This window comes from Pleuronectes platessa, chromosome 17 (genome assembly GCF_947347685.1).
Source record: "Pleuronectes platessa chromosome 17, fPlePla1.1, whole genome shotgun sequence".
Lineage (NCBI taxonomy): Eukaryota > Metazoa > Chordata > Actinopteri > Pleuronectiformes > Pleuronectidae > Pleuronectes > Pleuronectes platessa.
The window spans coordinates 9,540,244-9,554,447 of record NC_070642.1 but is presented as its reverse complement, the minus strand read 5'-3'; the positions used below and the strand labels follow the sequence as shown (position 1 = coordinate 9,554,447).

Below are 14,204 nucleotides of genomic sequence, written 5' to 3'. Positions count from 1 at the left end.
GTGGACACCTAATGGCTGATAAGGGCAGATAAATGAAAATTAACAACAATGGGATGGTGTTCTAACATCCCTGTCAGCTCGAGCCACTGAGCTGTGCCGCCCGCTGGATAATGAACCCAGTTTTCTACATTCCAGGCGCTTTTTTTTTCTGCAGAGGCAAAGAAAAGAAGGGAGGAGAGAAAAAGGAGGAGAAAGAGAGAAGTCTGAGATGCAGCCGGGAAGCAATTACAGCCGGTGATCTTATGTGCCCAATGCATATCATAAATCACGTTGTCAGAGTTATTGATAAGCTGCAGCCGACCACGCCAGGCAGCTGTTCTGCTACATTTAACTAAGTCTGACACAACAGAGGAAGAGATGTGGGGGGGGTCAACAAACACGCTGAAAAGAGAGCTGCTATGAAAACTGCACTATCTGCATTGCAAGCTCCAACACCGAGGCTGGAGTCTCGCAGGACATCGTGCAGGAGAGCTGATATTCTCCCCTCGCTGCGTCCAAGCACCTCCCCTGCAGGCCTGCACCTCCCTGCAGGCCCTCCCCTCCCTGCAGGCCCTCCCCTCCCCTCTGTTTATCGAGGAGAGCAGCTCCAGGCTTTGCCCCTGTGCTCTCTCCATTCTGGATCAGCTGCGCTTTCTCCCTGAGTAGATTTAGGCTTTATGTAATAATCTTTTTTAGTCCCAGCAGTGTTTTCTGCAATAGGACTGCGTGTGTTTTTTTGCCCTCGCTCTCTCTCTCTCTCTTGTGTGTGCACCTTATGTAAATGCAGATCGTTACAAACCCCAATAGGAGCACAAAGCCCTAATCAGCTTACAGCCCAAGTTTTAATCCTCTCTGCACACAAACTCTTGTTTCTGTGTCTCATATCAAATGAGCACATTTGTACAGACATTTGCTTTTTCATTATTTTTCTCCTTTGCCCTCAAGAGGGAATGTAATGTGTGTGTGTGTGTGTTGTTGTTTTTTTACCCGGGCGTACAAAGTAGCCTTGTTGGGCATGTCGAGATTGATGTCAAACAAACTCCTGACGTGGCCCCCAGCGTGACAATCAGCGTGTTTCTTTTAGAGACGCTGTCTTCTGTCTGGCTTTGTTGTCTGGTCACGATCAACAACAGGAGTAACATCCCTGCTGCTGTGACTCACACTGTCGCTATTTCATATCAAAGCCTCACCTGCGTATCCTCACCGACACACCGGTCTACCTGACACCGAGTTCCTCTCATCGTTATTTGTGACAAAATGTGTGTTAGCTTAGCACAAAAACTGGAAAGAGGGGGAAACTGCTAGCCAGACTTGATCCAATAACCAAATCCATCCGCCAGCTCCTCAAAACCACATTAATTAACTTGTGATATAATAGTTTGTAGAGTTTATTTTTAAACGTCAGTGTAAACAACAATTGCTCTAAGCAGTTGCTTAGCAACCATCAGAGACTCAAAGAAGTTATCGTTCATGGTCAAAGATCCTAGAACATAGTCCCTTGTTAAATGACAATTTGTTGTTTTCAAACCTGAATCTTGTTTAGGGATTTAAACACATAACATTAAACGTTCTATTTGAATCTGAACCAAATTGCACACAGTCAAAAATAAGAGTCTCTTTTTTTAATGAAGATCTATGAATAACTGTTGAAAATGGTCCCATCCTGCAATGTTGACAAAAAGTGATATAAAATCCTTTATCAGCCCCTTTATCCAGATCCACACCTACATTTAATGGACTCCTCTTGGGCCAATGTCCCATCGTTCCACCATGTTTCATGGGAATCTGTGTTGTTGTTTTTGACAAATCAGCCAATAAACAAACGGGTGGAAACATAACCTCCTTGGCAGAGGTGATGATGGGCTGCTGAGCTAAGAGGCTGTGGACTGTCCTTATATGTATCTAATGGAGAGACACAATCTATCCATTAGCTGTCTCATCCAACACTCCACAGTAGACACACACTTTTACTACAAAAAAACAATCATCTGTTCCGTTTTGAATTCAAACCTTTACAAAGGAAGAAAACTGAACAAAACCAACGTGTGTGTCTTTTCACAGCGCCGTGATCCTGGATGGGAAGATCTACGCCACAGGAGGCATCGTGAGCAGCGAGGGGCCGGCCCTCGGCAACATGGAAACCTTCGACTCGTGCACCAACTCCTGGTCGCTCCTGCAGTCGCTGCCCTGCCCGCTCTTCAGACACGGCTGCGTGGTCATCAAGAAGTACATCCAGAGCGGCTGAGGGTCGCTCGTGTCCAATCCCACTGGGTCGATGCCGAACACCAGCCGAGCGCCGCTCGTGGGACGATGCGCGACGGCAGCTTGGGGCCGGTTGGTCTGCGGCCTCCGGACTTGACGCCAGCATCCATCCACCCCCCCCACCCACGCCACCCCACCCCCCAAAAGGCCCTGTGCAGAATGTACTCATGTTCAACTACTCGGCCATGCCAGGTGGTGATGCCTAACTTCCAGTACTGTACGTGTCATGGTAGTAGTTCATCTTCTCATCCAACAGGCACAGGGGCCGTCTTAGTAATTTACAAGCTTTGTTATTCGATTTTGAGTTCTGTCTTATCCAGATCTCTGTGAACTCACCAACTCCCGGTTACTTAAACAAACTGAGTCTGCGCAGGGGAAGCCTTCACAGATCCAGATTCTTGTCCGATTGAGTAAATTATGTTCAGGCTTTTTAGTCTTTCATTAGAGCGCAGAGTTTTGTTTGTGGTGTGTGAAGATTTATTTCAGTAGTGAAAATAGAGGAAAAGAGGAGAAGTGAAGGAAAGGACTCGGTTCCTCTTGTGAAAGTGAAATTCCTGCAGCCAGCTTGAGTTCAAGGTCATTTAGAAAAACGATATGAACTTCACGTAACCCAGTTCTTTTAATGACTTGCTAAACATAGGAAAAAACATCCATAAAATCTGGGTCAGGTAGTGTCAAAAAGAGAAAATCTGTATTTTTCTTCAGTAGTTGCAACCTGATTGAGGTATCATCTGAGTGGCCTGTTTTTCCACTTGATTTTCACTCATGCTCTCTGGGAAAAACACAGATTCAGAGAAATAGAGGGAATTCTCCCTTTCACTGACTTCTGATGAGATGTTAGAATTGGGGCCGTTCCTCCGGATAAAAGCACAATAATCACCTGTAACTGTTTTCATTCAACTGATCCATGTTAATTTCTTTCACCAGTAGCTCCTCCCACCTTCTTTTTGATTTGTACAATGTTTCATTGCAACCTACAAAAGATGTTGGTATTCTGTAAATACAAGAAGGAAATATGTATATTTTAAAAACCTGAAGGCAATTCTGTATAAATGTTTTTAGAAAAAAAAAAAACGGATAGGTTGAAATCAAACGGTATGTCTGTAAATCTGTACCCAAAAAGAGGAAATTAACAATTGTTATTATTGAAACCTAATACATATACCAGAACAAGAAACACATGTCGTCAAGTCTGTTTTTTTTGGCATCTGTGATTCTAGAGGTATTTTCAGCTTTCCCAAGGAAGATGTAAGTAGGGCGAGAAGTCTCACACACGCAACTTAAAGGTAAACACAAAGGCAAAAGCTGCGACACAACTACAAAAAGCCACACGACCACAACGGAAGTGAGCGCAACGAATGTTGACGACGAAACGAACACAGATACTTTCTGTGGTCAAGTGAGCTGTCATGAGATGACTCACCTGTTCCGTACATCCATGACTTGAGTGCAGTGATCCTGCACAACCACAATTGTCAAAGTTGTGGTTGTGTTGAGGCTATTTCGGTTGTGTAGTTGTGTTTTTCATTTTGTTTTCCGCTTACATCTCGGCCACCATGGGAATCACTCTTCTTGAATCAGATAAGTCAGGTTTTAAATGAACAATCACCACAAAGTGAGGGTAACATAATTACCAGAGAGTATTATAATTATTATTAAAGAGTGATTTCTGATAAGCCTTATACTCACATATACATACATATATAATATAAAATATACTAGCTTGCTGCCTGTAAACCAGAAGCGTGATTTTCTTATTTGAATACAATACTAAAGCAATCCTGAAAACCTTCATCCAATCTTCCTTTTCACAGCTTTCTTTTTTCGGGATTTCTAATTTTTCCAACTTTACCTAACGAAAGAACAACACTTCAAATTGTACAGTTTGCACCTTTTTATTCAAGTTTATCACAGCAGTTTATTTGAGAAATACAGTAAATGTTTCATTTCCAAATATAACTTACACTAAAGTAACAATTGAGAACAGGTGTGTTAAATACACAAAAGAAAAGAATTGACAAAGCTATGAAAAGTCTCGACTAAATTAACTTTGAAAAAAATTGGGAAGAACAAAATCATTGGGGATAGAACAAACCCTTTCTCCTTCTGCATACTGGACTAAGTAGTCTCAACTACCAGACAAAAATTGGTTGTTAGTCCAAACTGGCTACTATTTATAACAAGAAAGGAAGATCACAATGTATGACATTTAAAACTACCCATATATTATTTCCCAATGTGTTTTTAAATCCATAAAAAGTTATTCTCTTGGCAGAAAGTGAACAAGAATACAAAAGTTTGTCTGGTCCTGTTTCTCTTCCTAGGGTTTTATTCAAAGACACTACGTTTTTTTAAATATCCTGTTCCATCCTAATAATCGTCACTTCCAGTATGCCACAATCCGTAACCACTTCAAAACGAAGAAAACACCAGAATAATGAAATAAATAGAAAAAGTCGAACGGGTATGTTGTCGCGTGTTAAACCTGAGAGACCTGTAAACCCTTTATTCCCCCGTACATGCCAACCCCCCCCCCAAAAAATAACCTGCTACACAAACGCTGAGCGATTCAGCAAAGTTGTTGTAAAAACGGACGTGTGTTGCTTCCCCACTCTTTAAACTTCAGACGTACAAAAAGTTGACTGAATTTAAGATGAAGAACATGTTTAATAATAAATAATAACAATGGATGAGATGAACCTTTTTTGGGGGGGAAAGATGATCTTGTGTAAAGAGGCAAAAAAAAAAAGAGTCCTCTGTGGATTCGGGGTGATGAAGGGAAAGACGGGCAGATGTAGGACGCCTCCTCAGTGCCAATGTACAGTAGAAAATAAGACAACCTGAATCTTAAGCATTAAAAAAAAAAAAAAAAAACTGTTATCGAAGTTTCCTTAAAATGTATGTGGTCGTCATCTGGCTCAATTGCAAACGTACATAACACTCAGAGAGATATAAACAACTGTTGGATTACTGCAGCAGCCTTGGCTGCACTGATCTGGTACAGAGGATGGTACTGTGGATGTTGTAACAGTATTTTTAGGGGAGGTGTGAGAAAAAGAAAAATACTGTTTATGTACCCAGTAAACAGTTTTTTTTTAAAAATAAATTAAGCTGAGGTAGCGTTGGTTTTATTCTTCTCTGCAGTAGTCCAAGTGCTAACCTGTCGTTGCCAGTTTGCGTCTTTTTGTGTCACCCAGAATTAGAGAGAAAGGCCGAGGTGAGCCGGGGTCAGAGTTTCACCGGGAGGAGTTTAAGGATTGGTGGGGGGGGAGCGCTCAGAGAGAAAAGGAGAGGGCCTCCGTCAGACTGCACCTGCTCAGAACACGGCATCTCTCCCCCAAGATCAAATGTGGCTTGAGAAAATCCAGTAAACACCTTCACTCACTGCAGACAGAAAATGTACTGTGTGGGCCACAAATGAGAATCCAGCTTCTCTCGTCTGGTGTTGAGAAAAAAGAAAAATGAATCTGTGAAGTCCGAACATACACGTGTGAAAGAAGAAAATCAAATGAAATCATGTAATGCTTTGTACAACTTAGTGATGGGCTCTGCCTAGAATGGCCTTGTTCAATATGGAATCACAACACATGCAAAAATAATAAAAAATAAACTCAAGCAAAGCATCTTATAAAAAAGTTAAAAAAAACAGTGATCAAATATACACCGTAATACATCAGTTTTCATCAGGATTCCTGTGAACGGGCGCTGTTGGTTTCAGCACCTTTTCTGAGGGAGTGGGACAACGCTTGGCACGAGCGTTCATGTGACTCACACCCTTATTATTGTTATTATTTATCTTGTATGTGGACTGCTTTGTGGTACAAGGTGACTACATATAAACTCCGTAACTACACAAACGTTAATATATTGTTTTTTCTGCTTTCAAAAAATTTTGTTGGCCCATTTTGACATTAGAACTGAGCAGAGATGTAAAAACCTAGATATGACGTTAATCAACCTAATGGCACCGAGATATATACAACTTTTTTGCTTCAAGGTCACTATGACCTCAATGATTAAGAACCACCCCAACTTGGGTTCATTGTCACGAGACTTAAGTTAATAATACCAAAAAAAAACATCTTGCGAAATATTTCAGAGTTTCATGAGGTTTCAAATAAGGCACACGCTAGGCAGTGCAAAACTACAGACGCGTTCCAATTTATACTGCTTCCAGTAACTCAGCCGGGGGTGTCGATAGAAATCTTCCACTGGTGGGCAAAAGCTTGAGTGGGAGCGGAAAACATTCATACTGTGGAACAAAGGGAGGGAGGGAGGGAGGGTGGCGTGCAGCTGGCGAACAAACTATTTAGGACACAACAATCTGCTGGGACGGTGAAGGACAGAGGCCGTCTGTGAGCAAACGTGTGGAGTGAGGTGGATTTTACAGCTCTTGAGAAAGACAAAAAAACACAGGGAAGGAGGGGAGGGGGGGGGCTAACAGCTTTCCACACCTGACTGCTGAAGAGGAGATAATCGCTCCTCGTCCCACTGTGCTAACCTCAGCGAGTTTCCGTTCGCACTCCAGTTCTGGTTGAGTGTCCTCGACGGTGGCTCAGATATTCAACTAATCAAGTAACTAAAATGGCAGAGATAAAAAAAAGACGATGCAACTCAGCAAAAATACACCCCCCGCCCCCCAGTTTTGCGGTACTTTGCATTCACACCTCTGCTGGTGAGGATCTAAAAGTGTGTGTGTCTTTGTGTACACATTTCTGGTGTGAATTTGTAGAAATGCATACATACCCAATCGTCACTGTGTGTGTGTGCAAGAGTGTATGCACGGCCTGCTCCGGAAAGAAGCGGCCAGGTTGTGATATGACATCACCCGATCTGTTGGTTTTGCTAGTCATCCAAGTTAAGAAGTAATCCCAAGAGCAGCATGGATAAAAGTTAGGATAGCACCCGAGTAGCACCAGAGTTGCCCGTCCCCGTTAGTGTGTGTGCATGTGATGTGTGGCTGACACACCTCCAGGAGTTTGGTTGTGTAGAATGGGTCTGGATCTGGCCAGATTCCTGAGACGATAGCACCATTGAATGTCTCCATCCTGAACCTTGTCCTCCCTCCTTGCCAAAAGGAGGGTGCTGGATTTTTTCCGTGTTTGTTTTTTCGTGCCGAGGGCTGGACTCCTTCACGTTCTCTCACTCAAGCTTGTGTTTGTGTCTTTGTGGTCCCAGGCTTGTTCAGGATCTCCCTGACGGGTACAGTTTCTCCAGGTCACAGGAATGTATCAAAATGCTGGATTCCCTCCTCCATTTCCTGCATCATAGACAGAGAGAAGCACACAAACACACACTGCTTAGTCTCAACCACCACAGAAAAGTCGGATGTGTGTATAAAGCATCTGTGCACGGCTTCAATTTTACTTGGAAATTTCCCTCAGCAAACAACAGCTTTCAGCATGATAAACGATGTAAAATGAAGCAAAGCTGTGCTGGAATGAGACGAGCCATTTTTCTCAGCGTGAAAACAGCAGAGTTTGACACTGACTAAATCTGAACAGAGCCGGAGGAAGAGAGATGAATGTTAGGCTGCAATAGACCATGATTAATGTCTTGAAGATGTTACAGTGTGTGTGTTCTCTCATCTGAACTGCTGAGTCAGTGCCTCAGACGCCACAACCAAGACACCAATCAACATTTACAACAGTTAAAGATAGGGCTGGGTACTGAACTCTTTACTTTTAAGGGTACCAACCGGATTACGTGGGTAATACTGGGCACCGACCGATTTACGATAAATCGGTCAGTGCCACATTTCAGCACCTGTGAGCACGACAGAACATTTTACGTGAGTGAGTGAAAGAGAGAGTATACGCATCGGTGTGACGCATCCTTGGAATGTGATCTAGCCAAGCTCATTTCTGATCAGTGCACAGTCAGAACAATGGAGAGTCAATGGCGCAGACACCCAGGGAGCCATGAACGGCGCCAGGGCACAGACCCAGGGACCATCAGAGTGCGCACAGCCCGGTAACAGCTCTACAAAGGCAGACACCCAGGGAGCCATGCACGGCTCCACTGTGTTCGCTAACAGTGATCATTTGAGTCTCTTCAAATGTGTTTGGATGGTAAAAAAGTTACTTTACTGCTCCTCTCTGTGTCTCCATCATCTGCTCTGCGCACTGTGCCAAACGAGTTGAGCCAAAATGAGCCCCCCCTCATCTCCTCCAGCTCCCCATACATTAACTGAGTTTACAAATTCTGTTGTGAGAGAAGATAGCAGCGGCGTCAGTGTGTGTGTGTGGCGCCGTAACCTTTCCTTCAAGTTCCTGGACTATCATACAGAAGCTATACAATGGTTAAAAAGTAGGCAATCACTTAGGGTGATGGATTTGGTTGGCGGTACCGAATTCCAGATACTGGGACAATTACAGGTTAAAATGTGACCGGCACCCAACCCTACTTAAGAATATCAACTTCACAGGAGGCAACAGTTTTACACTTTGAAAAGAGGGGCAAGATTTTCCAGTGGAGAGACCGACTCTTACTTTAAGACAAACGTTTGCACCAGAGACACCAACATTGAAGAATTTGTGAGAATTAAAAGCTATTTGCATAATTACTACCCAGTAGCAGATATTGCAAACGCCTTTTCAGCTAAGTAATACTGATAAAGGCAATATCTTTCATAGCTGTAATTTCTACAATGTAAATCTATTTAAAAGTGTTTGTAATAACTCCCAAATCGTTTCTTTAACCTAGAAAGAAAAGGGCAGCAAAGGTTTTTGCTGAAACTGAGATGGTTGGTTAATTAAGTCCTTAGTATTTTTGACAGAAAATGTATTGTTGAACGCAAAAGAAAAAAAAGTAACGGCTTCCATCTTCTCAGACGTCAATATTTGCCGGTTTTCCTTATCTGCTTCAATAATAAACGTTGAATATATATTATAATTTTGGTTCAACAGCTGGATAAAGCAATAGACAATATAAAGATGGAATGACGCGTCTCCACTTCCTCTCACATTCTGGAAAAGAAGCCAAAATACACAGCATGTAGTAGTCTCTGCAGGGGATGGTGCAACGGTAGCGAGGTCCAACTGATAATTGCGCTCAACCAATTGCGGGCCAGTTTCAATTGGTCTGTTCTGATGTTTCACCAATGATGTTTTTATTGCATTGAATTACTACTGGAGAGATGAACACCCGAACGAACATCACTGTGAAACGAACTACCTCAAATGACAAAAGCCTTGTTTGAAAATATGTTCTGATGTGTACTTGGACTTTTTAATCTGGTCCATGTACCAACCACTAACACGAGACAGGTATGGGAGCTGAACCGTAGCCAGCAAGCAGGTGATCAAGACACTTTGGCTTTACTTTTGGGAGCTGTCATGTTGACAATTCTTAAATACAGTCACAGAAACTATGATGGAGAGTGTGTGTAATTGATAATCAGCTTAATGAGTGTTCCTTGTAGCCTTGAAGATCATATCAGAAGTGGGTTTCTGGAGTTTTTCATTTCATATTCCAGTCAGTCAGTTTCTAATCAGAAATTTGGCCGGAAAATTCCATGTTCTTTCGCATTTTCGTAAACTTGTGAATTCGATGCCATTCTACAGCCAACTCCTGATTATGCCATTTGTAATCTTCTCGTGTCCAAACAGTGTTTAACCGGTGCCAAAGTCTGAGAGTTAAAGGAGATCGAGTGCGTTGCGCCAACTGTTCATTAATAATCCGGATGGTGAAAACAATACCCGACATATCCTGCAGTTTATTATGAATAGATTTGAAAAGGTCACAGGGCTGACATTATGCTGCAAGTGTTTCTGATGTGATCATTTAATTGCATTTATAAGATCCATTAGGCACTTAGCACTGGGAGGGACCCAGTAGGCGGGTCGCTCCCAGCTCGCTGAACAATTTACCATTTACTATATAAAAAAAAACACTCAAACACTTATTTAAAAAAGATCCCTAAAAGGTTCAGCTCATGCTTTTAACATATTTTTGCTTAACTAACTCTTTCACTGTAAACTCACATCAACAGAGAAATAAGCTCTTTGCCAGCTTGACGCTTTGCACCTCTCTGTGATCATGACTCCATCTGCTTGAAGGGCCATCACCTTCTCATCCTGAAAACACAGCCGACGATCCAATAAGCCTCTGCAGCACCGACTCTCTGTCTCACTAACATACTCCGTCGGAGAGAGAAACACAGACCTCCATAAGCCCTGGCTGCCGGCCAAATAGACGCCTATTCACTGAAGTCACGTCGGCTACTTAATTACTGGAGTTCATAAAAGAGTGACTGGAGCCTTCATTTACCTTGACTGCAGAAACTAGCTTCATTTGAGGCCGGCTTTTGTTAAAGGACGGAACCTTTGCAATTCAAAAGTATGATTTGCTGTATTTAATTCAAAGCCCTGTTTGACCTCTTCCTGTCAGGCCATGGTCGGGCATCGGTGCATTGCCCAGACACACATAGAACAAGTAAAGAGGAGAGGCTGTGGTGGACACACTAAACCAGCTGAAGTGAAGATAACTCGTATTGACAACTTCACTGGTAACTGTCAGTGCAATAAAAAGTTAAAAAAAGGCAAATAAACACTTTGTCAAACCTCCTTCTCATCAAACATACAGTGAAAACCGTTCAGTCTGCAGTCTCCAGGCTAAATGCTTTACTAAACCATAGCGCGATGGTTAAACTGACAGGGAATTGTTATGAAGAAGCTAAAACAAAAGCTGTCTGTCTGTAGACAAAGTGATCATCTTGGTTTGACCTGAAACTGGGAGATTCTTGTAGACTGAGCTGCTGCCTGAGACTAACAGGCCACCCACCTCTCTACCAGAGGTACCTGCAGACAGTGAATCACATCAGCAGCACAGGGAGGATGACAGAGGACAGATACCGACTCATGTCTGTTTTCTTTCTCTCTAAACTTCACTCTGGGATATATTGTATTACCTCTGACCTTTGGCTAAAAAAATCAATTAGTTAATACTTTCCAGAGAGTTTCACGTTCACAGGGCAAACAATGTGCTTGTGAGGTCACCGTGTCTGTGACCATCAGACTATAGATCAGTTCATCATTAACTCCGAGTGACTATTTGTACCAAATTGAAAGAAATTTCCTGCGGCCACTGGCTGGGGCCGTCTTGTAGCCAGAGAAACACTCCCAAGTATTAGGACTATTGAGACCATCCCCACAAATGACCTACTGCCTATGACCACCCCTTGCTGGCTACTCCATGTCCTTATGGAGAGCCATGAAACAAATATGCCCTGTAGTGCTGTCATTTATTCTCTATTATATGTGGAAGACAGCATACATGTAAAGAAGCTCTTGCATAGCTAATGAGTAAAAATGTGGCAAAATTGCAGATGGAGTTTTATTTCCCTGTGGAGCAATACAATGCATCAAAGAGAAATCCAGAATTTTTTGCACCACACTGTTAAGATGTCATCAACTTGTGATGTTCAACCGATTTGCGACAAAGGTATTATAAATTGGTTTGGCGTACCCACTTTCTTTGAACCCATCTTATCTCTTTCCACACCAGTTACTGATTTTCTTCGTTGCCCAGATCAAATTCTCTGCCACCCAGGGGAGAGCCGGCTTCTCGCGTAGATTAGAAAAGTAAGAACAACAACAGTGCAAGTTGGGGGAGTTTTCTCAATCACGAGAGAACAATCTTGTGTATAGTGCCTGAACGAAGGTGTTGTCGCACAAGCTATTGACAACTGATTCTCTATGATGAAAGCCGGTGCTGTATTGCTTTCTGTTCTGCAGGGGTGGCTGTCAATTTCTAATTGTGTTATGATGCTTGTCTCTTGACTGTAACGGTGTCTTGGCAAGTCTCAAAAGAAGTCCCTACCTGTCTTCAAAGCCAGACGTTTAACATTAATGATTTAAAGAGTACACATTCTCCAAATGTCATCACGTCATGAAGTCAGGACAACTCATTTCACTGTCTACCTGCAGGAATCAACATCATGATGCTAAATATCTAGGAATCCAGTGTATGTTTGCAATCTTTATCTGCAATCTTCAGCAGCAAACACACAAATAGGGCGGAGAAATAAACAACTCTTTGGATGTTCAGCTCAATCGGCCAGTGAGACAAAGTTCTGGCATCACACAGAATCAGGTTAAAGGTCAAAGGCTCCTACAAAGTCGGTAATTGCGATCTGAGACACAGGCAAAATGAATTACTAAGCCAAGGGTGATAGGAACGCCAATTTGTAGATGGGAGCATGGCTTGGCTTGTTATTGTGTACAAAGCAGAGAGGGTCCCTCTGGCGTTAACTGGAAGCAGGGTGCAGTCCACTCCATCTGCTGAAAGGTCAGCTCCACCAGAAGACGGAGACAAGCCGTACCCAGAGGAGGACGGGGGTAGAGTAAAGGAGACAAATGTATGGACACGCTCCATTTCACTCGGCTCTACAGCGAATTACGCGCTGCAACAGAGTGCAACAGAGTGCAACATTAAGTGGAAATGGCTTCAGCCTCCTGCGAATGTCTATGTATGTGCATGTATTTTTTTCCGCATTCTCCGGGGAGTAACACGGAGATGACCTGCTGGGGAGCCGAGATGTGTGTTGGAAATAGAGGTAAACAAAGCACGTGCCAAACGAGCTGACATTTCTGCTCAGGGAACACCAATTTAGGCTGGCAGTATGAGACAAACCCAGACGTGCACCCTCTCCCCTCCACCACCAGCCGGCCTGTAGACAGGCGGCACCTGGCTGACTGCTCTCTCTCTCTCTTTCTCTCTCTCTCTCTCTCTCTCTCTCTGACATCCTGACAGCCAGGCTCTGGCTACCGGCACCAGGACACTGCCATTCCTGGCCTGCTGTCTGCACTGACATCCTACAGCAGCAGCAGATGACCAGATGGGTTTCTGGGAAAATAGACAGCAGCTATTTCTGTATGGATCATTGTCAAGAGAGATTACAAATGAATATAGAAAAGAAAAGACCTCGTACTGAGGGTATTTTGTTGATCCTTACTCACCATATGCACAGAGTTTACTGTATTTTCCAAAATGGCAGTCACCACGCTCAGAGTGCTTAACCAACACTTTTTTTTACAATCACTGACCTTGAAAAACAGCTACTATGCGACAGCAATTAAAAACCTCTAATTATTTTTCTATGATTAATCAGATTAAAAGCAATGTATGCTTAAGTGTGGTTATTCCTGCAGACATACAGGCTGAATTGTATTGATAAGAACTATTAAATAAAACCTTTGCATCTCAATCTTAATCTTTTTATGATTTATTTCGATGTTTACATTCAGAATGTTTGAAACATGAAATGGTAGTTTTCCCTTTTCCATAAAATAAGCTAAATTACAGATTATAATGAAGCCTAACTGGAGCATTGTGTGGAATCAAAGATTCTTTTAAGAACTGTTTGGGATTCCAGCTCCTGACTTTCTTAATCGCTGTAGATTTCAACGACTGAATGCAATCAATTACAAGTCCCCGCTGTCCTCATTAGATTCTATTGTAGCGCAACAAGAACAAGAACACAAACAAAGAGAACTTAAATACAACTAAACCCTGAACTCTTCTGGATATATACCCTTTCTGCCCGACTCCACTTGCACCTAGTTGTGGTTTGTTACGATGCTCGTCACTTCCAGATGCTAGTCCCCATTTCAGCCCGTCTCTAAACTCTTTGGATGTCTAAACCAAAGCTCCCAAATGAGGTATATATTCTATTTCAAACACTTTCCAGATTTTATTTGCTGCATTCATTTTTTTCCACCATAAAATGTTAATAATGTTACTTCAATGAATGTTTAAAGGTTGCTCAAACATGCCTCAGCATCATTCAGCACGTTTCTTTAACAGAGTTACTCGAGGTCAAATCTGCAGGACAAATTTAAAAAACAAGGCTGCATTCGCCAGATCATTGGTTTCCTAACCTTGCAGAACTATTTAATTATAATTTCATTTGTATTGCACACAAAAGATGCCCCAGGGACTCATATTCATTTGCAACAAAA

The 14,204-nt window shown here is 42.6% G+C and overlaps 2 protein-coding genes across 4 annotated transcripts in view; one reads left to right on the top strand and one right to left on the bottom strand.

Moving 5' to 3' along the window:
* Positions 1-2,224, top strand: part of LOC128460258 (kelch-like protein 29) — a 146,652-nt gene extending 144,428 nt beyond the window's left edge. The window contains exon 14 of the mRNA XM_053445355.1: positions 2,041-2,224. Coding sequence (XP_053301330.1) covers positions 2,041-2,224 — 184 coding nt within the window. The remainder of the gene's footprint in view (positions 1-2,040) is intronic.
* Positions 2,225-4,117: 1,893 nt separating this feature from the next.
* atad2b (ATPase family AAA domain containing 2B) overlaps positions 4,118-14,204 on the bottom strand; it is a 77,505-nt gene continuing 67,418 nt past the window's right edge. For 2 of the 3 annotated variants that reach the window (XM_053445100.1, XM_053445101.1), the window contains one exon: positions 4,118-7,501. In XM_053445100.1, coding sequence (XP_053301075.1) covers positions 7,460-7,501 — 42 coding nt within the window. In that variant the 3' untranslated portion in view covers positions 4,118-7,459. The remainder of the gene's footprint in view (positions 7,502-14,204) is intronic. The other variant, XR_008342177.1, reaches the window with a different exon arrangement.